At 34.9% G+C, this 26,973-nt stretch overlaps 1 protein-coding gene across 2 annotated transcripts in view; it reads left to right on the top strand.

Moving 5' to 3' along the window:
* The window catches only part of LOC123550952 (E3 ubiquitin-protein ligase rnf213-alpha-like), a 79,439-nt gene extending 54,402 nt beyond the window's left edge, over window positions 1-25,037 (top strand). Inside the window, exons 37-62 of one of the 2 annotated variants that reach the window (XM_053540367.1) lie at window positions 353-535; window positions 750-998; window positions 1,254-1,380; window positions 2,441-2,718; window positions 3,312-3,429; window positions 4,068-4,184; window positions 4,513-4,623; window positions 8,581-8,634; window positions 9,346-9,537; window positions 9,782-9,890; window positions 10,353-10,387; window positions 12,616-12,710; window positions 13,582-13,735; window positions 14,201-14,375; window positions 16,345-16,445; window positions 16,840-16,897; window positions 17,434-17,624; window positions 17,992-18,121; window positions 18,651-18,737; window positions 19,093-19,282; window positions 19,947-20,175; window positions 20,709-20,783; window positions 21,028-21,219; window positions 21,489-21,587; window positions 21,764-21,963; window positions 22,780-25,037. In XM_053540367.1, the coding sequence (XP_053396342.1) occupies window positions 353-535; window positions 750-998; window positions 1,254-1,380; window positions 2,441-2,718; window positions 3,312-3,429; window positions 4,068-4,184; window positions 4,513-4,623; window positions 8,581-8,634; window positions 9,346-9,537; window positions 9,782-9,890; window positions 10,353-10,387; window positions 12,616-12,710; window positions 13,582-13,735; window positions 14,201-14,375; window positions 16,345-16,445; window positions 16,840-16,897; window positions 17,434-17,624; window positions 17,992-18,121; window positions 18,651-18,737; window positions 19,093-19,282; window positions 19,947-20,175; window positions 20,709-20,783; window positions 21,028-21,219; window positions 21,489-21,587; window positions 21,764-21,963; window positions 22,780-22,951 (3,721 nt within the window). In that variant the 3' untranslated portion in view covers window positions 22,952-25,037. Of the gene's footprint in view, window positions 1-352; window positions 536-749; window positions 999-1,253; window positions 1,381-2,440; window positions 2,719-3,311; window positions 3,430-4,067; window positions 4,185-4,512; window positions 4,624-8,580; window positions 8,635-9,345; window positions 9,538-9,781; window positions 9,891-10,352; window positions 10,388-12,042; window positions 12,141-12,615; window positions 12,711-13,581; window positions 13,736-14,200; window positions 14,376-16,344; window positions 16,446-16,839; window positions 16,898-17,433; window positions 17,625-17,991; window positions 18,122-18,650; window positions 18,738-19,092; window positions 19,283-19,946; window positions 20,176-20,708; window positions 20,784-21,027; window positions 21,220-21,488; window positions 21,588-21,763; window positions 21,964-22,779 lie in introns of both variants that reach the window. The other variant, XM_053540366.1, reaches the window with a different exon arrangement.
* Window positions 25,038-26,973: the final 1,936 nt, after the last annotated feature.

Below are 26,973 nucleotides of genomic sequence, written 5' to 3'. Positions count from 1 at the left end.
GTGTCCCATATAATATTATTTCAAAATGCATTTGTCAGTTGACCTTTAGTCATAGAACATAGAGGATTGTTATATATGATGTGAAGTTGTGCACCTAGTGTTCTGTTTTCACTCAGCTAGACCAAAGGTTTTTGACTTAATTTAAAGTGCACATAAAGTCTTAAAAAGTGTATGTTGCATATATATTTAAAAAAATTCACCTAGTCATGAAACCATGTACAGTGACAGGAAGTGTGGGCATCAGTGTCCTATGGACACACACACCTAGTTCTGAATTTATTTTTAAATGTACCAATGTTTGTTACACTTATTATATTGGCATAGTTTCATTACACATTTTATGTCTATTTAGGGAAGAAGTGAAGTGCTGCCTCTGTGAATCTGTCCTAGAAGGTCCACCATTTGTACTACCATGCAAAGATGTTTTGTGTGACCAGTGTTATGATGGTATGAAGGCTCTTGGGGAAAACAGATGCGCAAAATGCCACAAAGAATTTGCTGGAAACTGGCAGCCACAGCGGCAACTAGCGAAAAAGTATGTATTTATTGTAATTAATTATCAGCTGGTGATTTGCACCTTGAAAATATTAACCAGACAGAAAACTTCAGTAGGTGAACTACAAATCCATTCCTTTATATGTCTTTATATGTAATTTTTTGTTTTGACATATCTGCATCTTTTTATTAATATACTGCTGTGGTTTTGAAGAACACTTCTGCCCTGCATTACCAGTTCTATTTTCTTTTAGAAATGCCATAGAAAAACTGAAAGACTATCAGAAGAGATGTAATACCTTCTTCATGGATGTGGTTTCCCAGTTATGTTTTGCCAGCAACACTGCTCCTTCACATGAGGTTGTGGAAAAACTGCTTGGCTATATATTTTTTGTCACAAGGGGTAAACACCAGCGCACAAGAGATTTGTCGATATTTGACACTGGAATTGATCCAAACCCAGTTTTCAGATCATTCCTTCTCCAGCTTCTTATGAGAACAAGGTACAATGGACAATTTAGTTATGAAAATGCTTGTAAATCATGGTTTATATTTTATTTTCTGTTTATACAGATTTGTTTAGCATAGTGTCTTTTAAAGTGTTATGCAATAAATCCAACAACATAAATTGATTTATCCATTGACTGAAAACTTTAGTAGTTGTGCTGTATAAAAAGTACTGGTAATACTTTTAAGGTTTGCTTTATAACTTTATTATTGCATGACAATTTAAAGTATTTGAAATTATTTTTATTCAGTGAGGACAATGTTATAGAAAACCTTGAGCATTATTTGACCGAAGCAGCAGGTTTTATAAGACAGGATGTGCCTGATCAGGAACAACACTATGTGGAACTCTGCTTGCTTGTCATCCAGTGCTTAGAGGTAGGTAATCACTTACTACCTGTTTCATCTCATGCATTTGTTGATACTTAATGCCCTTTTAATTCCATATCCCTGTATGTCACAGGTTAATGTGCAGAATAAATAATTTCCTATTCTTTACGTGAAGATTTCTTAGCATCCATGGCCGAGTGGTCAAGGTTGCAAATTACTTTCTCTTCACCTATTTGGGTTCAAGCCTTGTTCGAGGCATTGAATTCTTCATGCGAGGAAGCCATCCAGTTGGTTTTCAACTCAGGTGTCTGTCCTGATGAGATGATGCACGTAGGAACACCTAGGGTGACCGTCTTCCTCTACCATTAAAAGCTGGTAAGTAGCCATATGGCCAATGGTTGTGTTGCTAAACCCGACAAAAAAACTATAAGCAGGATATAGAAAATCTTATGCCCATTTAAATTTTCTGTGAAGCTTAGCAAAGATTGATCATTACATTGAGGATATTTTCGCTGTCATCCCTGGATATGGACAAAAAACAACTTACATGTTTATACAGAAAACTAGCCTGATTTTTCATCAACAATGTACTAATAAAATAATGTCAGGCTCTATACAAAACTTAATTACTCTTTTCAATTTTGATTAAAGTATTAAAATATAACTAGAGATGCTTTTGAGAAAAGTGCATCCCACAACTGCCTAATCGTCTGAATAGTAGTATATGAGTCAACCATGCACCAAGACTTCAGCTGCCTTATCAGACATTCAGTGCTTTATCAAAAACAAGCTTCAAGGGCCATAATTCTGAAGTGCCTTAGCCGATTTGGCTAGTTATCGAACTTGGCTGAGGAATTATTGGCAAACACATTTTGTTCAAGTTTGGTGAAGATCGGATTAGAAATGTTCGACCTAAAGAGTGCGGACAAGATTTGTGACAGACATACAGACAGACGCACATGCACGCACGCATGCACTGTGTGGTGGAAGGACATAATTATGTAGTATCATCTGATTGGTTATTAGAAACACATATGACATAATCTACATTAACTTGATGATATTCCTGCTCTTGAATAAACTGAATGAGATTGTTTTATGTGTCTAGGACATGTTTACACAAGAAGCTAACCGAGTTGATGTAGAAGAGACACAATATGCATCAGCAGCTTTACGTAGGGCTACACAGACAATAGCAATAGAAGAGCTGAAAGTAGAGAAATTATATGGACTGGCTAGTGCAAGAATGAGCCTTGCAGTTGCAGCCAAATATATTGCTCATATTGTAATGAATGATATAGAGACAAGAGATGTAGAACGTCGTGTGAGGAAATTGATTGAGGAAGCGCAGAAACTGTGTGAAGATATAAACGTTAGATGGACAAGGTACACCTGATACATAACCTTATCATTTAATAAAATTTGTGAAAAGATCCTTTGGAAGCAACCAAGCAACATAATAGCAGACTCGGCTTAACCGCGTCTGTTCATGAGAGGTAATGAAATATGCAACACCCTGCATGCAGGCTAACATGGGTTGAAGCAGAATTCTATTTATAGCTGAAAATGATTAAAAGTCAGATGACTGTAGTATGCTACTTCAGTCAAACCGAGCCTGCAGCATTTTCGTTTTTTTGCGTGTTGAGCGACCTGTTTTCCACTTTTTCTATTTTACTAGTTATTCCCAGTTTTAGTCATTTAAGTTTTTCTTACATTGCTTAAGGTGCTGGTCCTAATGTTTTGATCTTAAGTTTAAGGAGGTCAAACGGTGACCAAATATGTCTGCTGTTAAACCAGTGCCTTAAAAATCACCTTGTTTGCCCATTTGCCTATGTTAGATCTTTTGTGCAACTATACATGTATATAATAAAGCAAGTTGGGTTTCGAGTTTATAATTCCACTGTTATAAATATCTCGAATAATATTAGAACCAATTAATTTTTCAATGAAGACAACCATATATTTATTGATTTTTACAGGATCTACTTGGTGAAACACCTATGCAGATGTTTTGGTGTAGATGTATATCAGACTATCTGTCGTAACCCAGCCCCATTCCTCAGATGGATTAATATGAGGGATACAAACAGGGATCAGGTACTTACAATTCATTTACTAATATACAGCGTTCTTTCTATACAATTAAAGAGTTTCAAATCTGATTTCATTATAAAATAGAAAAAGTGGAAACTCCACAGGTCGCTCAACACAACAAAAACGAAAATGTTGCAGGCTTGGTTTGATTGAGCCTGTTTATGGATGGTAGTTAAAATGCATGCTACTGTCCATGCCCTCTAGCCCCGGGTTGAACTCAACATTTACACATGCTAAAAGTACAAAAAACAATTTAGAGACATCCGCAGATGTGTTCATACGGCGGTGCACATGGAACCTTCAATGCTACACTAGCATGTAATTCCATGAAAAGCGGCGTATGGTACTCAGTTAAAAAAATGGGTTTGCCCTAAACGAGAAAACAATGAGCAGAACTAAGCAAACTGGCTTATTGAAAATTTAATAACATCATACGCTTAAGCATGTGATCCAGGTGACTATAAGACAACTGTTTTCAAGAGCTTGAAAAAGTTAGTGGGAGTAGATTGATCGGAATATTCTTAAAACATGATAATATTGTTAGCCTTTTTGCATTGGAAATGTACCCTGGGCATATTTGTTCTTGCTGCAAATTGATTTGGTTTCTGGATTTGAAACCAAGCCTTTTTAACTTTTTTCAGGTAGTTGAAGTTTCCGACAGATATATCGTTTGTGGTGAAAGTTACAAAACTGTAAGAGAAGCTGTAACGAAAGTAGCATTGGGAGAGAATGTGGAACATTTGGAGGACATTGTACAGGTTATACAATATATTACACTCCATTTTATTAAGAACTTCGTGAAGCTGCTTTCAATATAGGCTTCATCTTTCCTGATCTCCGTAAAGATATGATAAATACATTATGTCTGAAATCATTCTTCGCTGTCTCTACATCATGCGGGAAAGTTAGCAGGTACTTGTGGAAAACAGGATCTAGGACCACTGATCAGGTTAACTGTCCGCCATTACATGACTGAAATGCTGTTGAAAAACGGCACTTAACCTTAAACAAGAAGAACTTGCAACCTATTTAGTTTTGATTGTTTTACAATACCATGTTAATTAATTGATTACATTTATGCTTTAGGAACTTCATGCAGCAGGGAGAAGAATAGAGCCGATTTTACAGCTTGCTGTACACAGGGAAATCTCAAGTTCTTACTTGTATCCACAAGAGCAAAGGAAACTCACACAACAGGTATAATTTAATTTTCAATCATGTTGCCCTTACTACTGCTGGCTACGTATCCAAGTAAGATTAAAGAAATCCTATTTGTAAGGAAGCTGCTTATCAATTTTTCTTTCTGGTTGGTATTTCTGCCAAAAGGGTTCTCAAAATGTGTTACTTTAATTGTGTTGGTATCACCCAAAAAATGAAGTTACATTTAACCTAGAATGTTCTACTGATTTTAATTATTTCTGTAAGAAATGTTAATGGAAATAAATGTTGCCTCCCTATCTGATGGATGAAAATACACTTTTTGGACTTGATCATCATATTATATATTATTAAAGCTTTGTAAGAATATTTGTCTGTGTGAAATCTATGTCAAGTTCATTAGTGGGACACCTGAGGTCAAAAACTATGTCACTTTGAAAATAAAATCTCTAAAAAGATCCTTTGGAAGCAAAGAATGCAACCAAGAAGAATAATAGCAGACTCAATTAATGATCTACCAGATTTACAGAAAACATGGTCAGAATGTTTTATTTTATGAAAGGCCAAATCAGATACAATGTACTATGTTTTGAGGCAAGAACTAGGTCAGGTGAGTGACACAGTGCCTTCAGGCTTTTTTAATTAAAGAAGTCATACTGTGAAATTAAATGTAATTTTAAATTATTTGAAAATGTTTGCATCTCTATTTTATGATTGGCTGAACATGTTTAAGTGTGTGATATGTTGACCATCTAAGAGAGTACAATTATATTCAAAGCCTCTTTGGAATGTTTAAATACTGTTTCAGGTTATAGCTTATACTGTTTACTTTTTATGCCCCCCTTCGAAGAAGGAGGGGTATATTGTGTTGCAGATGTCTGTCGGTCGATCGGTCTGTCGGTATGTAGACCAATTGGATCATGAAAGTTGATAGGGAGGTTGATCATGACCAGCAGGTGACCCCTATTGATTTTGAGGTCAGTTGGTCAAAGGTCAAGGTCACTGACCCGGAACAGTTAAACGGTTTCTGGATGATATCTCAAGAACGCTTGGGCCTAGGATCATGAAAGGTGATAAGGAGGTTGGCCGTGACCAGCAGATGACCCCTTTTGATTTTGAGGTCAGTAGGTCAAAGTTCAAGGTCACAGCGACCTGGAACAGTTAATCGATTTCCAGATGATAACTCAAGAACGCTTGTGTCTAGGATCTTGAAAGTTTATAGGGAGGTTCACCATGACCAGCAGATGATCCCTATTTATTTTGAGGCCAGTAGGTCAAAGGTCAAGGTCACTGACCCGGAACAGTTAAATGGTTTCTGGATGATAACTCAAGAACGCTTGGGCCTAGGATCATGAAAGGTGATAAGGAGCTTGGCCATGACCAGCAGATGACCTCTTTTGATTTTGAGGTCAGTAGGTCAAAGTTCAAGGTCACAGCAACCTGGAACAGTTAATCGATTTCCAGATGATAATGATAACTCAAGAGTGCTTGGGTCTAGGATCATGAAAGTTGATAGGGAGATTGGTCATGACTAGCAGATGACCCTAATTGATTTTAAGGTCAGTAGGTCAAAGATCAAGGTCACAATGACCCAGAATAGTTAAACAGTTTCCAGATGATAACTCAAGAATGTTTTAGCCTAGGATCATGAAAGTTGATAGAGAGGTTGGTCATGGCCAGCAGATGACCCCTATTGATTTTGGGGTTAGTAGTTCAAAGGTCAAGGTCAAAGCGACCTGGAACAGTTAAACTGTTTCCGGACAATAACTTGAGAATGCTTGGGCCTAGAATCACGAAACCTGATAGGGAGGACCAGCAGGTGACCCCTATTGATTTTAAAGGTCAGTAGGCAAAAGGTCAAGGTCAAAGTGACCCAGAATAGTTAAAGGCAAAGAAAATCTCCTATATAAGTGACCCCCCCACCAAATACCAGACTTTTTAATTCCCAATATACAAGATCCTGTCTGGTCCAGTCTGATAAGGGTCCATAAAACCCCTGTAGACTTGACATGTAGCCTAATTATTGTCAGAGAATCATAAATTTTATTGCCTACAGGTAAATTGGTTATTTCCTGTGTTTTGCATTTTATTAATTGAAATGCTGTTGTTTTTTTTTTTTTAGTCTTTTTTCAGCATGTACACAAAATTATTTTAATTGATAAGATACTAATTTTGATTGCTCAGTCATGTTGAGTAATGTCCTGGCCAATTAAATTATAACTCTTATAGCAAAGCATTTCTCACTATAAAATAATTATTCAAAACTTAATAAGAAAAATTGCAAGTTTGTTTATTCAATGATTATGATCTTTTTATCAAAAGTAACAAAATAAAAATGGAAAAAAAAGATAATTGCTGGATTTTATTAGAAATTAAAGAAGCGTTCAGTTGCATTTTTAATAGATAAAGAAGGTATATAGACAGACGGATGTTATATATTAAAAATGCTTAATTCCTCTTGTGTTGCCTAAATAATGTTAACTTTCTTTTATGTATAATAAAATCCAGCAATAAAGATATATCATTGTTCAAAATACACAATAATTTATTACTTCTAAAAGCTATGTGCCTGAATGCATTTTTTATATTTTTGATAATAAAAAACAGCAATAATGAGATGTAATTGTTAAAAAAACTTACTTTATTAAAAATATGACAAAACACTGTTGTATCTTATCACTTTGTTTATTTAGCCCTAATTCAATCAAGCTTTCTAAACTCGTTATAAAGGTGAGAACTGATTTGCTATAAAGGTGAGAAATATCACCTGCAATTTATTTACTGCACAGTAGCTATACAGTAGCTTATTATGATAAACAGAAGCAAGTCTACCAATGGTCCTGACTTGTGTATTGGCCCTTATCGCCAATACGCAGACCTTATCATCTCCATAGGCCACATACCAGGCATACCAGAATCAGTGTCTTTAAACGGTTTCAGGACGATAAGTTGAGAAAGCTTGGGGTTAGGATCAGGAAACAATAGGGAGGTTGATCATGACCAGCAGATGACCCCTGTTGATTGTGAGGTCAGTAGGTCAAAGGTCAAAGTCACATTGACCCAGAATATAGGCATTGTAACTAAAAATACAAACTTAAGTAGGAGCTATCTATATTAAATAATTATATGTGTAGTTAACCTCATCAAAATACAAGAACTGAAAAAATTATTAAGATATCATTTCCTGAAAAGGAGCTATTTGAGCTGAAGAAAATGATCCTGGGTGAAAGATTTGGAAAAAAATGGAGACAACTCCGCAAAGACTTTATGATAGGCTTAGGTAGCTATTGTCCTAGAACCTCATGCAAACTATGTCCTTTTTACCTCTAATCATGGAAAAAGCATGCATATTTGCCACATGGATTAGCAACCTGAATACAAAAACCATGTAAAGATCAAATAATTGATTGCCCTGGGGAAAGTAGGACATTTTCTGTTCTGAAATTTGTCAATAAACAGACGATTTTTTTTAAAAAGTCAAAGCCCACAGAATTTCACAAGGTGAAATATATTGAAAAGGTTACTGCTGGAAAGAGAACAATCCCAACTACCCATACATATGTGTCAAAGTATGGGAAAAATATCTAGAAATATGAAAAAAATGGAAGAAATCAATTTCAAGACTGTTAGATACATAACTGTGTTATCATGCATAGCATTTAACATACAACATGTAGATAGGTTACTTTTCCTTTGCACTGATATAACATGGGCAGGATTAGGATTAAGAAACGGTGTTCACTCAACAATTTCACTATATAAACGGATTGTTTCCCTTGTGTAAAGAAGGCTTAGGGTAAGTCTCTACAGAATAGTAGAACTTTTGTGTACAGTGATAATAATTTCTGCTTCTTGTGCAATTACTGAATGCATCAAAGGGGGCATTTCGTGTTCTACGCACTCTTGTTTACTTTACAAATACAAAATATGGCTATTGATATGAGAGGAATTTTAGTCCAGGCCAACTTCTTTGATGGCATTTTAAATTATATCCAGGTGATGCAGACTCTTACACAGTTCATTGGAAACAGTGATGCGGTCAAAAACAAGGTAAGATAATGTTCCAAATGACATGAGAAAAGAGAGGATTATCTCATACTAAATTTTGTGTACGTATTTCATTATAATTTGGTCAAACTAGGCAGAACTGATCAGTTTAGACTTACTAGAATTTATCCCTACAAGGCCTAGTTTTGCATATTATGAAACTGCTCCAATTTCCTTTAAATAATGAAATTAGATTATTTCAGTTAGAGGATATACAAAACGTTTTCCAAAAACGTCACTATGTTATATGAAGTTGTGCAGCTGGGATTTTGTTTACGGATTTGTTAGTCAGACCAGTTATGGCCTTTGATTGTCAAACATATGCATAAATGGGATACAAGTTTGTCGCATGTATCTCAAAAAGTATTTGACAGAGTCGTAAAACGTTAAGGGATTGTTATTATAGCATGTGAAGTTGAGCAGCTGGTGTTCTGTTCGGGGTTGCACTCGAACAATGATCCTTGACTTAAGAGATAAATGCACATAAAGTGTTTAAACATTTATGTTGCATATATCTTAAAAGTTACTTCACCTAGAGTCATGAAACCATGTAGGAATTGTATCTAGCATGTGAATTTGTGCACCCGAGTTTTTTCTTTTTAATTGTTCTTTGCAAGACCAGAGTGTGACCCTAGACTTAGGAAACAATAAAAGTTTGTGTCTCGTGTATCTTAAAAGCTTCATGTGAATGATTCATATATGTCTATTTTATAGCCATTTATGCAAGCTTTGGTAATGAACCAGCTCCTACCAAGACATCTGGCAGTCATAGAGGGCTCAAGTCTACGCTTACAGGGAATTCAGTGCCTTATTGTTCACTTCTTTTCTGTGATGTCGCATTTTAATGGGACTGGAACTTTACTGCAGCCTTTGACTGCCTTGATGACAAATCCACAAGCATATGTTGTAAGATTTTTACTTGCTTAATAAATATCTGCGCCATGTGAAATTTGTATTTAATATATAGACTATCGTTATTGAGTTTATAATTAAATCAGCAGAAAGAAATGTATAAAGACTACATGAAATAAAGGCTATACAGTATAATTAAAATACATAAAGTCAGGTAAGTTTCTAATAAGTGTAATACAATTTTGAAACAGTAAGCCATGATAACAAAGAAACAAATGAATATGACCTGTTGTTTCAGAATTCATTTTTACCAACAATGCCCCAAGACGACCTAGAAGATGTGAAAGAAGCCTTGTTGGCGGCAAGAAACCAAGTGAGGGGAGCAGATCACAATCCTGTGTTTTATAGTAAGATTTGTCAAACTTTAGTGAATTCATTAAATTAATGTGTCAGACTGATCTACCTGGTTTGGTCTAGGTACTAGTAAGAGGAAATGAAATGTTTCGGTATGACCATTTAGTATGTCTAGTGGCATCTTGCAATTGATATGTTGGCCGAGTAGATTATGTAAAGCAGTAATTAGTTTGAAGCCAATCTTGAAACTGTACAAGCAAAGTTGTATAAACTCTACTATGAAGAAGAAAAACAGTAAATTGTTTTTTTTCCAGGACATGCATGACGCAATTGTCTGATAAAAATAATAATTAATAAAGGATAGAAATAGGAAAACTTGTTTTGTAAACTGTAGCTTATAAAATGTTAAATGTTTGAAAGCCTATGTAAACAAATTAGAAATATTTGATATTTTTTAACTTTTAAAAGTGATTGTTTTTTGTCTGTTTAAAACTTGCTCTGTTGTTTTATTACAGGATGTCCAAATGGTCATCCATACGTTATTGGTGATGTGAGTATTAGTAATCGGTTTATAGTGTTGGTCTTTACTCATTTTTCCATTGAAAATGAAAAAGGATAGATAAAGACAAATTGTGTTTAATTAATTAATCAATCAATCGAACTGCCTTATAATAACAATATGAATTTTTCTCTTGCAAAAATGCATATTGGATACACACCACGTTTCCTTCGAGTCCCCTGGCGATAATACATTTTGCACCGTGATCTTCAGTCTGTCACTTTTTGGTCCTGATAGCAACTTTGCCATGCCTGGATGAATAATATATTACGTATTCGCTATAATAATATTGTATACGGACCCCGGGCTTAAAGGTCAAGAGTGGGTTCGAGCCTCACTCGGGGCGTTGAATTCCTCATGTGAGGAAGCCATCAAGCTGGCTTACGGAAGGTCGGTGATTCTACCCAGGTGCCCGCTCGTGATGAAATAATGCACGGAGGGGCACCTGGGGTCTTCCTCCACCATCAAAGCTGGAAAGTTGCCATATGACCTATCATGTGTCGGTGCGACGTTAAATCCAAAAAAAAAAATAATAAAGATCATGATCCTACTTCATAGATTTGTAAAGATAGATTATAGATTTAAGACATTTAATTGTCTGTTTTATAACATCTAAATGTATGGATAGCTATTCATATAGCTTTATACATGTATATGGTTTACCATAAGAAGACAAATGTTGCTAGTGTAAGGGTCACACTTAGAGGTCAATGATGCTCCATGGAGGGACATTCTAATAACTCCCCCAACAATGTGGTATGTACAAGATATAAAAGAATCAACTCGAATGTCAGCTGGTCCAATTTTGAGGCCAGTGATTTGGGTAAACTTTTGTAATGTGTCCTGATAGACCTCCAAAACTTTAACTTCCGTTGTGACTAGTCAGTAGTTAAAAGTTTTTTGGAAACATAGAATGTTACCATTCAGAATAAGAGTTGGTTTGATGAAGTCAGTTCAGGACAGATAATGAAATATGCCTCATAGCTCCAGGTCTGTTCAAACTATTTTAGAATAGCACTGTAAGGTTAGTCCGGGTCAGTTGAAAAGGCTTGTAAAAGCCACTGCTGATTTCTGAGACATGAACGGAGATTATAAAATAATGATATTTTAGAATAACCAGATTTAATATTTTTTCTGTGATATTATTTTGGATCCACTGTTTTTATGATTTTCAGTTCTCTTTTGGCTGTTAAGAGCAGCGAGTGTCTATGAAACGTTTTAATTATTGCACATAGGATTTGTTTCGTTAAGGACTGTTTTTTAATAACAATGATAGTAATTTTGTTTAATTCATTTTTAGGGTTTTGAAATAACGTCGTGTCATTTTGTTTTGTGTGGTTTTAAGTCACACAAATTGGATATTTTGTAACAATAAAAAGGTTGAAGTTAGATAAGCAGGAAATGTAGTACAAGACAAAACTAAATTTTAACTTATTGTGGCAAACCTAGAACATGATCAGCTTGACTTTAGATAATAAAAAGAACAGCATTATTTGTACTAGATGCGTAAAAAATTGTAATGCCATATTCAAGCACAATGAAAATCAAAGTACAGATTTGGCTAGGGATGTATAACCTTGAGCGAAGGATCATGTAAGATTATTGAACTGTATTTTCTGATTGCATTAACATTCTTCTTACCATAGTGTGGACGCCCAGCAACTGTGGGTAATTGCAGGGACTGTGGTGCTACAATTGGGGGAGAGGGTTACAGACTTCGTCCCGGCAACATCCAAGACCAAGGGTCAGTTATTGGATGTATAGCATTACTTTTGATCACTTTATTGAAGTTTAGACCCGCTCAGATAAAATGATTGTCGGAATTGACTATTGACAGTATTTGATATCAATGCTTCTATGATCAAAATCTATAAGTAAACAGTTTTTATATTGGTATAAAGATCTCTTTTCATCTGAGAGGGTTTAAACTCCTTAATGGATTATATAAGTAAGCTAAGCTCATATCTTTCTTTGAGTGTCATGGAATATCGCATTTCAAATCAAACTGTAATACTTGGGGAACAGACAATATGGATTGTAAGTCTTCAGGTCTTTTATTAATGTTCTTGGGAAAATATTTTTACCAAGAAAAGGACATAATTATTCTATAACTCATGGAAAAATATTTTTACCAAAACAGGACATATTCTATGACGTTCAAGGATTAAAGATATGCGTTCCTGTTGTATATATATTATAAATTTATTATATATATTTAGTGCGGTAGGGCGTATGTTGTAGCCAGGTGTCAGTGCGGGGCAGAAATTGGAGGACAGGGTCACAAATTACTCTCAACAAATAGACAGGACACTGGGTTGGTTTATGTGTCATGTTACTTTATAAAATTATTCCCTACTTATATTAAAGTCTGTAATGAACTATGCAGCTTATTTGTTTCTGTATTGAAAACGAAAAATTACAAATGTATTAAAATAATGCATTATGATGCAGGTCCACCTTCTTTGATAATTTATGGAGGATATTTTTTTGTTTTTCTTCAATATGTAATATTTCTCACAGGGAAGTTAGACAGTTGCTATTTTTAAATTTGTGCGAGAGAAATCGAAAAACTGGTTCACTACTTCGAGATGAGACATATTTGATATTTACTACAAAATAAATATGTTATTGGATGAAAAGTAAGCAAAGAAATGAAAAGTTATATCATTTACAGTAATTCATCAGTTTGCATAACGTAAAATTATTTGTGTATTATTTAAATCATTAAAGACTACCGGTACAACCTTCTTTTCATTTCTGATTTAAGCATTTAAAAGGCATTTTAACCTATGAATAAAGACCACCTACAGATAAATACCAATATAAGATCGCTTATTAGCTCTTCCGTATCCTGTCTTTACAAACAGCTTTACCTGTGTATGCATCAGAGTTTGCATGTATAAATTATAGCACAAACCTAGCTTACATGAACACCATTACCTTTGCCTGTTTATTTAAAAACTTAAATCATAGGGTCATATGTTATAATTCAGTTAAAGTTTGAGTTTATTCGCAAATTCAGTTTCTTTGAACTATAAATACATTTTCATTAATTTTAAATCTTTAAATGCATAGAGTTTGTTTATAGATTGGTATAAATTACACACTTTGTTCCAATTGCTACAGAAATTTGCTAAAGGCAGGTAACAAGATTTAAGTGCAAGGTTTTTAATTTACATGTACAGGAATGACAACACTATGACCGGACATATCCTTGGTCGTGCAGAAGCTAGAGGTCCGGGTCCTAAACCGGAAAGAACACTCACACCTGCATACTGTGCTTTAGTTAGATTAATTCTACACATGGCCATGTATATCGGATCTGGAACAAACCAACAGGTGTGTACTGTATAGTATAGTTGTGATATTATATTTAGGGATTAATTTATTTAAACACAACAAAGAGATTATAAGCCTCCAGAATAATTTCACGACGGTGCTATGTAGTCTACTATACTATTATGTCTTAATGCAAAATAAGTGAACTATATATTGACACCAAATAGTTAGCGGACATGACATTCTTTAAATGTAACAGTGTTTTGTTACATCATTTAATTTTCAGATGTCTTTTATATAAAAATTGTAGATCAAATATGGTAGCATAGCTCTTTCCTGACACCTGTGTAGTGCCCATTCCCATTGGTGTCAGATAATATGTGATGAAAGTAAGCACATTAAAACTTTTATTCTTGGGCAAAATTCTACGTTTGTTTTCTCTCCAAAGTGCACGAATGTATTAATTTGTTAAGTACACATTAAAATTCATTGATGTCTTGCTGTTTTGCTGATCATATTTTTCAGGGAATACAGAGATTAATAAAACCTGACATTGACATGAATGATGTAGTCAACTTTTTATGGTCCCATATTAACTTGGATATTGATGATCTTCATAGAACGCTCGGTAGAAGCATCGACGATGTCTTGCTGCTCATGCATACTATTGTTGATCATGTTTTGAAGATGCACAATGATGGTCAGTTCTAATATTGCGCTAATGATAGTTTTTCATATAATAAGTATTTTAGTTAACCGATGTAGTCTTTCAAAAATAATCAGTGGCAGTGTTTTGTCTTTACATATACTGTGACATAATTTTGTCTCCTCTCCATTTGGGGAGACATATTGATTTTGTCCTGTCCGTCTGTCTCCCAGGCAGTCCGTCCGTCTGTTACATTTATTTTCTGATCAATATCTGGCGAACCATTTGACGTAGAACCTTCAAACTTATTATAATAGAGTGATAGCGCTTATGGAGTAGATGACCCCTATTATTTTTGGAGTCACTCCATCAAAGGTCAAGGTCACGGGGGTCTGAACATGGGGAAACAATTTACGAGTTATTGAGAACCACTTGACCCAAAATGTTGAAACTTCATACGATGATTGGACATGCAGAGTAGATGACTCCTTATTGCTTTTTGTGTCACTTGATCAAAGGTCAAGGTCACAGGGGCCAAAACATGAAAAAACATTTCCGATCAATTTATTGAGAACCATTTGACCTGGAACCTTTAAACTTCATAGGGTGATAGTACATACAGAGTAGATGCCCCATACAGATTTTGGGATCACTAGAGCAAAGGTCAATTTGTCCGTCACACTTCATATTCGACCAATAACTAGAAGACCATTTGATCTAGAACCTTCAGTCTTCATAACTTCATAGGGTTTACAAAGTAGATGACGCTGTTATTTTTGGGGTTACTCAATCAAAGGTCTAGACCGCAGGGGTCCGAACATGGAAAACCATTTCTGATCAATAACTTGAGTAGCACTTGACCCAGTATGTTGAAACTTAATAGGATGATGGACATACAGAGTAGATGACCCCTAATGATTTTTGGGTCACTTGATCAAAGGTCAAGATCACAGGGACCAGAACATGGAAAACGGTAACTGATCAAAAACTTATGAACCATTTGACCATGAACACAGAGTAGATGAGCTTTATTGTTTTTGGGGGTGACTCGAACACAGGGACCTGAACATGGAAAACAGTTACCGATCAATAACTTGAGAACCACTTGATCCAGATTGTTGAAACTTTATATGATGATTGGACATGCAGAGTAGATAATTCTTATTGATTTTTGGTTCACTTGATTAAAGGTCAAGGTCACAGGGGCAAGAAAATTAAATACCGTTTCTAATCCGTAACTTAAAAACCACTAGAGCTAAAACGTTGGAACTTAATAAGATAATTGGACATGCTGAGAATAAGATCCGTATTGCAACCAACCATCAGTGTCTCTTTGACGTTCGCTCCTGTCCCTTTTTGACTTCTTGCCTATTATTAATATGCTGTGGGGGAGATATGCGCTTTTCTACAAAAGCATTTTCTAGTCTTTATTAATTAACTAGTATATCTTGCAGTATTTAATTATTATATCAAAGTTTTTCGAACCTATAGCCTGTTTAATGTGATAGCAACTGGCTTCAATGTTCTGGTGAACCGCTTGATGGAACTTAGTTTGTAGCATCCATTTATGAAATTTTCCTAAGTGCTTGTTTAAATAGTTGTGCATTTTGATGTCACCATAGCTTGAAATAGGACATACGACTTCCTCTAATGAGCTGCTTCAGGGATGTTTGCATAACTTGGTAGGCACCCTACTAATATATCTGACCTTTTTCAAGATTGTTGTGGTTCCGATTGACTGCACTTAGTATCCCCCAGAGCTAAAATAGAAAAAAAAACACCTGTAAAAAATTGGCGAATTCTCATTTAAGTTATCATTTGCCCGTCTCAGTTGTTTAACGTTTCGCACGAAGAAAAACTTTTAATTTATTTAATCCTTTGGTACCGTATTTTGAAGCCGTCTTGATGTCCCTTGTAAGATCTTTTTTTCAAAAGGTGAAGAATACTCCACCCTATCGGGTGAATAATAAGTATATATTTATGATGAGTATTTTTTTTAAAATAACCTTTAAACTATTTTAAGGTGATCAAGTTGCTGCTGAAGTGAACCAACTTTCTACCAAAGGAGGAAGACGTCAGTGGGAAATTCTTTTCTGTGCGAAATTCTTGCAAGACACATTGCAGGTGCAGTTCTTTTGTTGTGTGTTACGGTTGCTTACGCATACCCTGTACGTTTATAACCAATCTCTGACAACTGCGTCAGGTAGTCGATTATTTCGCTAAATGGTTAGAGCATTGGATTAGCACAAGAACGTCCCGGGTTCAAAAATTGAAATCATCACATTATTATCCCAATGAAAAGCTGTTTAGGTGAAAACCACAAGTTTCTTTCCCAAGAAATTAAATTATTTCACAATATACAGATTAAAGGTATTTTTGAAAGACAGATGTCAGAAAAATAGAATGAAGCCATGTAAATAAATACTCTCGCAGGAATTTGAACTGGCGAATTTTTGGAGGCTGTGTAAAAAATGTTTTTCCTCAAGATTTATGTTTATGTTTTTCATCTTTGTTTCAGAATCTTGACAATAGTTTGAAAATGCATAACCAAGAATTAGCACAGGACCAGAGACTAGGTAACAAACCATTTTATTTCCGCTGAGCTCAGTAGGTAGAGCGTTGGTCTACGGATCGCGGGGTCGTGAGTTCGATCCTCGGGCGGGACGTATGTTCTCTGCTCTGTGACTATTTGATAAACGACATTGTGTTTGAAATCATTAGTCCTCCACCTCTGATTCGTGTGGGGAAGTTGGTAGTTGCGGAGAACAAGTTTGTACTGGTACAGAATCCAGGAACACTGGTTAGGTTAACTGCTCGCCGTTACATGTCATTGACTGAAATACTGTTGAAAAACGGCGTAAAACCCAAATAAAACAAACAGAATTTATTTGAAAAAGTTTGTTTTTAGTAGGAACAACAAACTGTAAAATGTTTGCATTAAAATGTAAATATTATATTGATTAAAACATCCATTTTGAAATATTTACTAAGAAGTATTAGCATATTAACTTAAATCACAAAATAATGAATGGCATGAAAAGGAATGATTTTCAGAAAGTTGTTGACTTATTACATGTTCAAACGATTCTTCATTATGTAATGATATTTTTAGGCGCTGACCCTCTACTCTGCTTGTTGTACGAGACTGATACCAATGTAGCGAGAGAGAATCCAGCTGCTTTAGAGGACATTCCAAGAGTATGGCGGTACAGGACACCAATATCTCTACAACATCTCAGACAAGAAGCAGAAGCGAAGATTTCGCAAAAGCAACACAAAGTATTACAACTTTTCCTGAAAGAGGTAATGTTGAAATATGCTGGAGTACACATTTACGACTTACTGTTTTGTCAACATATATATAAGCAGATGTGCCTCTGGAAGCATGCAAATGCAATATAGAATATTATGATAAGACCTTAAAAGAAACATTATTACATTTTAATTATAATTTGAAACAATGATTGTATCTCAGGTTATATATAGCGACATTTTATGGTAAACATATGATTTACATTCAGAGAAACTCCAAAATTTTTAAGTTGTTAAGTTTAATATTTGGTTGGTAATTTACTACAAATTTATATATCTGTACAACTGTGACTACTCTCCTGTCTTTAACAAAAATGCTTTTAATGATATTTTTAACACGAAATATTGCTTTCCATAGGATCACCACTTACGAGCGCTTCGGTACATTCCAAGCATTTTACGTCTTCATCGGGCTTTGTTCCAAAAATATCAGAGGAAATTAGACAAGGCGGAAGCATCTCAGATCACTGTTGGACTGCTTAAACGAGGTTTGCATTTCAAAAACTAATTAATACAGTCTGCTTTGGGTTTAGTGTGAGATTCTTCGGCGTCCATTGTCAGTCGTCCAAAGGTTTAGGAGAACTAAACATATTTCAAAGCTTCTGCAAAGCAACATTGTGTGAAGCGAAATCATGATATTCCATCTCCAGTCCAGGGAGTGATTTTCTGAGTAAGGCCAAATTGGTCCTCTTGTTGTTAAATAATTGTATCTCTAGAATAGTTTGTGAACGGTTTTATCAGCGATTAACATGCAAAACATGAATTTTTTTCTCATTTACAGCATAGAAGACTTGTACAATGTGAATCAGGTCGTAATAAAACCATTGTAAATGAAACTGATACTTGATTGGTTCATTCGAAAAATTATTATTTTGTTAATACAAACTTAGTTGCATATCTCAGAACATTGCAATGAACATTTATCGTCAGTCATGATGAAATATACTGTAGGATTTTATTAGATTGAAGTTAAGTAAAAGCATATCTGTAATGACATAATACTATATCTTAAAACAGAAGAAATAGCAGGCGGAGAAACAATGCAGTTACTACAAGACTTTGCCGATGCTTGGGAGTTGGTTCGAGAATCATTAACTTTATACTGTAAGTTGAATATGAATCAAAGACAAATAATGTTGGTAATATCCAACGCGTTTGTGTAAAATGTTTGTTTTATAATAAAATATAAATTAGCTGTGTAATATTAACGGTCTTCCCATTCAGAATGATCTTACACATTCGTGTAAGAACCTGGCAATTTCAAAGAAGCATTGCCAAGAATGAAGGAGTTTATATAATTGCATTGTGAATATCATGCTGAGAGTGTTCAATTATCAGATATTATCATTGCTTTATAAATCAAGGAGTTAATTTGAAATGTGTTGCAAAGAAGGAATAACCAAGATTTTGAATGTGTTTTCTTATTAAAATGAATGTATATCGTGTTTATTTGTTCCAGTATGTCCCACAGAATTGGGTGGTATGATAGTATCCAAAGAGTATTGTAACAGAAGTATTAATGACAGAACACCAGTCTCCATGCTATTGCCAACAACAAAGGAAGCTGGACTCTGTTCATATGTACTGTTAGACTTCCTAATGAGAAAACAAAATGACTTCTTAGATAAATACTTGAAGGAAGCACACAGGTAAGTGTTTTCACTTCACTTGTTTCAGTATGTATTGAGGTTCAGTTACATTAAAGCCCGCCCGCTAATCTCAATAAGGAGAGCACAGATCTACGGATCGCTGAGTCATGAGCTCCATGTTTTCCGTGTTGAGTGGATAAAAGACTTTGTGTGTGAAAGTATTTCTTCTCCTGCTTTGATTCCTGTGGAGAAGTTGGCAATTACTTCCGGAGAATGGACATTTTAGAATCCATCCAGGAACACTAGTTGGGTTCACTGCCCGCCATTACATTACTAACTTACTGTTGAAAAATGGTGTTTTGCCAAAACAAAGTAATAATTACAGCAGAACTTTGATATAAAGAAAACATTTTTTCTAGTTAGAGAAATAAACTTTATTAAACTGATCTTAAAGGTCTTTGAATGGTTAGGATAGTGTTCTCACATGCTGTAGTCTGTCTGTATATGAATCACAACATAAACAAACACCAGCTACGACCCGCAGCACGACTAGTGCCAATATTTATTCGAAATGGGCAAACAAAGATAGTGTATGCTTTACTGCACTAGAAAGACAGTTGATGGATAGATTCTTATTCTCCAAATCCAGGATTGATGTTGGCAGATAGTTAATAGTAAATGGTTCTGTAAACTGTTAAAATAGTTATATTTGTTATTTTTACAGGAAATCGAGTAGTATATCAAGCGTAAACCCCAAGGAAGTGACTTCGGCTCACCTGATCAGCTACGACCCTCAGCACGATATTCTTCCTTTAGTCCTAGCAAATTGCCAGTATTCTTTCGAGATGGGCAAAGGGACAAAGATAGAGTATGATTTTGCTGCCTTAGAAAGACAACTGATGGATAGATTCTTGTTCTCCAAATCCAGGATTGATGTTGGCAGAGTGTTAATGGTAAATTAATAAATCATGAAAATTTGAAGTTTTGGGCACTGTTGATTCTAACAAACTTAGCTAAAATTGCTGACTTACGTGGTAGAAACAGTAATTCTAAAAGGAGAAGGATCAAGGAAATGTTTGTTATCATCCGGTACATGCAAATTTGCACTGCAGACTGGTTGTTTCTTTTTTCAATTGCAAGTAGAATTCTGTTAAGGGACTTTCTTTTTATAAACATTTTAGAACTTCTTCAGATAATTTAAGCAATGTTTATTTGACACAGTGGTTCATGTTTAACATAGAAGGAAGTAATGTAACATACAAAGTTTGGATCTAGAAACAAAAAACCCACATTAATCCATTTCCAAATACAGTTTTAAAATTATCATATCTAACTTAACCATGACCATTGAAGTTGTTAAAGACTTAACAATATGAAAACATATGTAAAAATAACACATTTGTCTTAGCATGTATGCAAGTCAGTAATTGAAAGAACTAAAATAATAGTCATAAAAAGTATTGCATAGGTATCTTTGATATTTCAGATTGATCAGATGGTGTACAGAACAGAGTTTACTAATGCTGAAGTGTTTAGGAAACTAGCTGACAAAATACCACAGGTATAAATACTTTTATATATTCTGTCTGTATATATGGTAGATGTAGAAGCTAATTTAGACAAATAAGATTTGACTGTTTTTGTCCCTTATATATGAAAAGTGACTGTTGCTTTCCAAGTATGAGATTTAGAAGTTGAATTTGATGAAAACAAGATTTACCATAAAATTATATATAATAAAAGTGTTGAATCTTTTGTATGATTCTAAATATTATCATATCTTCCCTTATGGTCTTCCGTTGCAGGAAACTTTAAGTGCTGCAGTAAAGACCCAGATTTGCAGCGAGATCAGATCGCTTCCTGACCTTTGTACTTCACTGGACAATCTGGATATCACTATCAGTTTCCTCAAGTCTACAGGAGGCCAGCCAGACAAAACTTTGCACGAGTTTATGGTCAACACCTTACAGATGGACACGTCTATACAAAGTCAAAAAGTAACTATACTAATGAATTTGTTTCAGTTATCAGTGAAATGCTGTAACTATGGAGCACGGAATGTGATGATGATGTTGACTTAAAATTATGTATTTTACCTGACATACTTGCACATTTTTATTTAAAATTATATGAGAACGCCAGCGATGACTATGCGAATTTAAAAGGCTCAAAATGTGTAGAACATTTACTGAAGTACCTTCATTCACTTCCGTTTGGAAAACCGTTTATTATGTTGTGGAAATAGGAAGTTTTTTTTATGTTTTAGGCTCAACAGGCATGCGAGTTCCAGCATGCGCAGTCGCTATGGTTACTGCTGTCTCTACAGAAATCAAAAAAGACGATAGAGCATAATCAGCATACAGAGGTTTGTCTGTAAAAACACAAGTCTATACTTTTTATGTTATATTGATGCCTCATTTACTCCTTTCATGTATAACTATATGAGGTAGAATGACTGATTAACTTGCCCTTTATTAGATATCTTATGCGTGTTTATTGGAATAAACAATACTTTTCAAACAGTGTTTATTTGTTTTACAGTCCACGTTTGAGAGCGTTGTACAGGAGTTCCACGAGGAATTGCCGGATGAGTTACTGACTGCATACAGGGCGTACATGAAGAAGTTGTCAATAGAAAAACTCACCCAATTATTAGAAATTATGCATGAATATATCCTGTTAGTAGTGGCTGTGAGACAGAACCCTGAGAATGAAGATTTTATTGATACATCCAATAACAAGTATGGAACTTATCATTTCTTTGTCAAGTCATTTGATAAATGGGTTGTAATAAGTCTTATCTGCTCGGGCAGTAATATGATCAAAACTATTTTGAACTGAGAAACTTTAAAGCAGATTTTGCAGTCCTAAAGTGCAGACATTTTCTGCGTTCCACTTGTATAGTACACCTGATATAGTTATTGCAAGCAGACAGTGAAATGTACAGGTTATACAACTGTATTAGTTAGTCATTAAATTCAGTTTTATCAAACGTTAAATTTCATCGAAATCAATGAAAAAGAAAATAATATTTCTGTGCTTTTTAGCTGTCTTCTACAAACATTTGCAAATTTGCACAAATACATGTATAAAGATAACGTAAATTTTACGACTTTTTTTTAACAGCCTTTTTCATTTCATTTACTAGATTTAGTTTTCGTATCATTAATTTAAAGTACATGGAAACGTCTATGTACATTTTATAAAGAAGTATTGCTTAATCGGAGGAACTTCTCAGGACCTAGCAGTGGGTAAAATTTTGCTTGAAAAACCAAAATATTTAGCTTGATAGAAATTGCCTTCAGTTTGCTACAATCTATCAGAATGTCTGCAGAAAGGGATATTCAGCTATGCTACCTAAGCCAAGTCATTTCATGTTCATGTAAAAGCCGACAAACTTCTCTTGAGCCAACCATATAAAATATTAGAACGTAGTATTCGAGATACCTCTAAAATTTCTAGGTACATTGTGCAAGTATTTTAATTTTTACTAAAAGTATATTTTCATTTAAATTTTGATATCGGAATTGAATACCTCATGTAAATATCTTTTGCAGACTTGGAGAATGTTTGTATGTATATATAGAGAATATGGACAATCCACCACTACAGATAGCTGTACTGGCAGACTTCCCTAAGGATATATTATACAAACACAGTGTTCATGCATGGGTTAATACCTATGGTATGCTGAGAGAGAAACAGACGGGATACTATCGTAGATTCTGATTAAGTCTGTATTGGAGGGAAGATTATTTAAGGACAGTATTGGACCAACCTTTTTGGGTTGTTGTAGTAACATTATCAAAGTTTGTAATGATAGCCTGTGATATGACATATTTGACAATAATTGTTACATTTCCAGTGATATGGTTGAAACTCAAGGCAGTAATTCTTAGTATATTTGATTTGCATGTGATAATATTATATGTGTAAGGACCTTGTTTTGTGAATCACTATTATCTACTTATGATGTAATTTATTGTTTGCATAAGTTTGTTGCAGTTATTTTGAACTTGTTACATTCATTTAATTGTTATTGCTGACAGTTTTCGATATGTGTCTTTATTGTACCCCCCGACAACAAAGTTGTAAGGGGGGGTATACTGGTTTCAGGTTGTCTGTCTGTCTGTCTGTCTGTCCGTCTGTCTGTCTGGTCGTCTGTCCGTAGACGCAATCTTGTGCGCACCATCTCTCCTTATCCCCTTGACAGAATTTAATGAAACTTCACACAAGTGATCAGTACCAACAGTAGTTGTGCATGGGGCATGTTAGGTTCTTTTAGAAAAAAAATTTGCAGAGTTATGGGACTTTGTTTTTTTGTTACTATACTATATACGTAGACACAATCTTGTGCGCACCATCTCTCCTCATCCCCTTGACACAATTTAATGAAACTTCACACAAGTGATCAGTACCAACAGTAGTTGTGCATGGGGCATGTAAAGTTCTTTTAGAAAAAAATTTGCAGAGTTATGGGACTTTGATTTTTGTTACTATACTATATACATAGACACAATCTTGTGCGCACCATCTCTCCTCATCCCCTTGACACAATTTAATGAAACTTCACACAAGTGATCAGTACCAACAGTAGTTGTGCATTGGGCATGTAAGGTTCTTTTAGAAAAAAAAATTGCAGAGTTATGGGACTTTGTTTTTTTGTTACTATACTATATACATAGACACAATCTTGTGCGCACCATATCTCCTCATCCCCTTGACACAATTTAATGAAACTTCACACAACTGATCAGTAACAACAGTAGTTGTGCATGGGGCATGTTAGGTTCTTTCAGCGACAAAAATTGCAGAGTTATGGGACTTTGTTTCTTGTTAACATACTATGTACATACAGTCTGCATATGCAATCTTGTGCGTGCCTAATCTACCAAACCCTTGCACACAATTTAATAAAACTTCACACAAGTGATCAGTACCAACCCTAGTTGTGCATGGTGCATGTTACATTCTTTTAGATAAATATTCTGCATAGTTATGGGACTTTGTTTTTTGTTACTATACTGTATACATACAGTCTATATACATACAGTCCACATAATTATGCAGTCTTGTGTGTGTCAAATTGCAATGTACTGTGTCAGTGCATGCGGGGGGTACATTCATCACCTTTAGTGATAGCTCTAGTTCTTACTGTTGTATGGTTTATTGTTTTGTGTATTGCTGGATTATGTTTGTTTCAGTGTTCTTAATGGCACTGACCTCCAGATTTTGGCTAAAACATGATCTTTCTTTCAAATTGAAGTTTGGTCGTATTATGAACGTGAGAATATGTTTTTGTTTCTAAACTATTTTAAAAATCAAGAAAAAAAGATGACCGCTACGGGAATCGAACCCGGATTGCCGCAGCAATAAAAAACCGTTTAGCGCTGTCGTTACCAATAGCACTAATGAGGATTTAGTGATTAATGCGCGTTAAATAAAGATATTTATAACTGAGGCAGTTTACCTCGAGTAAAGCGTTGTAAAGTGTTACAAACGCTTTTCGATTTTCATAGTAAAAAGTAGTAAAAACAACAAATTCTCAAGTGTTTCCATAACATATACTCTGTCAGTAATTAAGTTTCAAAGCATTCTTAAGAAATATAGCATTAATTTCCAGATATCTAAAAATAATCTTTTTTTATGTCGAACGATCTGGAGGCCAGTGCCTTTAACCTTAAATATGATTTTGTGCATTTAGTTTTTCTATAATTCGTATATTTATGTTAATTTGACAGTGTGCAGGTACAATATGTAAAAGGTTAAAATGATTTCATTTCGCTTAAATAAAAAAACAACTTTTTGTATGAACCATAGAGTACTATATGACCGAAGTTTAAAATGTTAGTTTTAAGAAATATTAATGATAACAAAAGATAACATTTAAGAATATGACTGAAAACATATAATGTTTTATTGCTTTTTTAAATATTTTTGCCTTTCTTCTTTATCTGTTGTCTATGATTTGTGAAGTTTTATGGATAAGATGTATTTGAAACATATATTTCTTAAACGTTATACCCGCCTCTTCATAACAAAATCTCTGGCTAACTGACATGAGACAGAATTATTCCTCCTTGTATTTGATTTGCCATTATATAGTCCAGATCTATTCAGTGTTATAACATATGTTTATTTTTCTTTTAATTGTTGTTATTTATTTGTTGCCTTACTGTTATTGTTTTGGCTAGGCTTATTGGGTCTATGATATATTCAAGTTATGCATATGTGATTTAATACTAAAAAACCTTACTGAATGCGAATGAAATTAAACAAAATTAGTTTGATGTAATTCAAAGACTGTGAAAATTTTCAGGATAAAAAATGGAATAGTAGGTCATCTAGCTTACACAGATGCACTTGAAAACGAGTGATTGTTGTGCGTAATCATTTACCTTAAGCATCCAAACTGATAGTATACATGGTAGGAATACACTTTTGTATAGGGAACAGAGTTTGAATTATGTCTGTGGTAGCACTATTTAATAGCAGTGATTGTATAAACGGTACCATTTTAAATCGACGTAATTGGAGCAAATGATAATTGTTTTATGCTGCGTATATATTATTAAGTTATGTGTCCGCTGTGATTTGAATGGTGCTTTTTTTCAAGTATTAAAAGCAGAAGTATTTATAAAATATTTGTATTTGTTTTCCTTTATATCGGTTTTTCTATGGTACTGTGTTCCGTACGTTTAGGCAGTTGACTATTTCGGTAAACTGCACTTATTCTTCACAAGAAAATATATTCTGCCGGCATGCATCTTCTTCCTATATATTTGGACAATAGGTTTGTCCGCACCGAATTTGTGTCCGCTACATAGCTATGTCGTGAATTAACCATATTTCAAACATAATTACAACAAGACAAAAGTGCCGTGTTCAAATCTTAACTACTGCTCCTACTGTTCCAAAGCTCAACTGAAGGACTGGTCTTGGCAAGGGACAAACATGTTTTTGTTTAGTGTTCGGTAAAACAAAGTTCAGTATCACTAAGGAAGTGTTGATTACAGTTCAATGGCAATTTTCTTAGTTCCAATGTTTCTTCTAAGCACTTTGCCTCGTTTTATCATCGAACCTGGCAATGAAATTGGTCTTTGTATAGAGCCGACATTTTTGGATAAAGGATCCAAAGGTCAAGATAACTTTGGATAAGTTCCTCATTCAATCCATTAAATTCCTCATCACTTCTGTAACGTACTGCATATTGCCTGCAGGTATCTCCATACATTCATCCGTTCTAACCCCTCTTCCAAACCCCTCCTCCCCAATCACACCCTCTCCCAATCAAATTGAAAGTAAAAGATAAACGATGGTTTTATTATACGCCCGAAGGGACGTATTATATTATACCCCGGTGTCAGTCTGTCTGTCCGTTAGCAATTTCGTGTCCGCTCTGTAACCCTTGAACCCCTTGAAAGGTTTCACAGAAACTTGACACAAATGTTCACCACATCGAGACAACGTGCAGAGTGCATGTTGTGGATGGCTCGCTTCAAGGTCAAGGTCACAGGGGTCAAAGGTCATATTAGTTTGTTTCGTGTCCGCTTGAAGGATTTAAAAGAAACCTGTGGCACCAATGTTCACCACATCGAGACAACGTGCAGAGCGCATGTTTCGGATGGCTCGCTTCAAGGTCAAGGTCACATTTAGGGGTCAAAGATCATATGAGTTTGTTTCGTGTCCGCTCTTGAACTGCTTGAAGGATTTCAAAGAAACTTGGCACAAATTTTCACCACAACGAGACG

Source organism: Mercenaria mercenaria, chromosome 4 (assembly GCF_021730395.1).
Source record: "Mercenaria mercenaria strain notata chromosome 4, MADL_Memer_1, whole genome shotgun sequence".
Lineage (NCBI taxonomy): Eukaryota > Metazoa > Mollusca > Bivalvia > Venerida > Veneridae > Mercenaria > Mercenaria mercenaria.
Note: the sequence above shows the minus strand (reverse complement) of the source record. Positions and strands in the feature narration are given on the sequence as shown.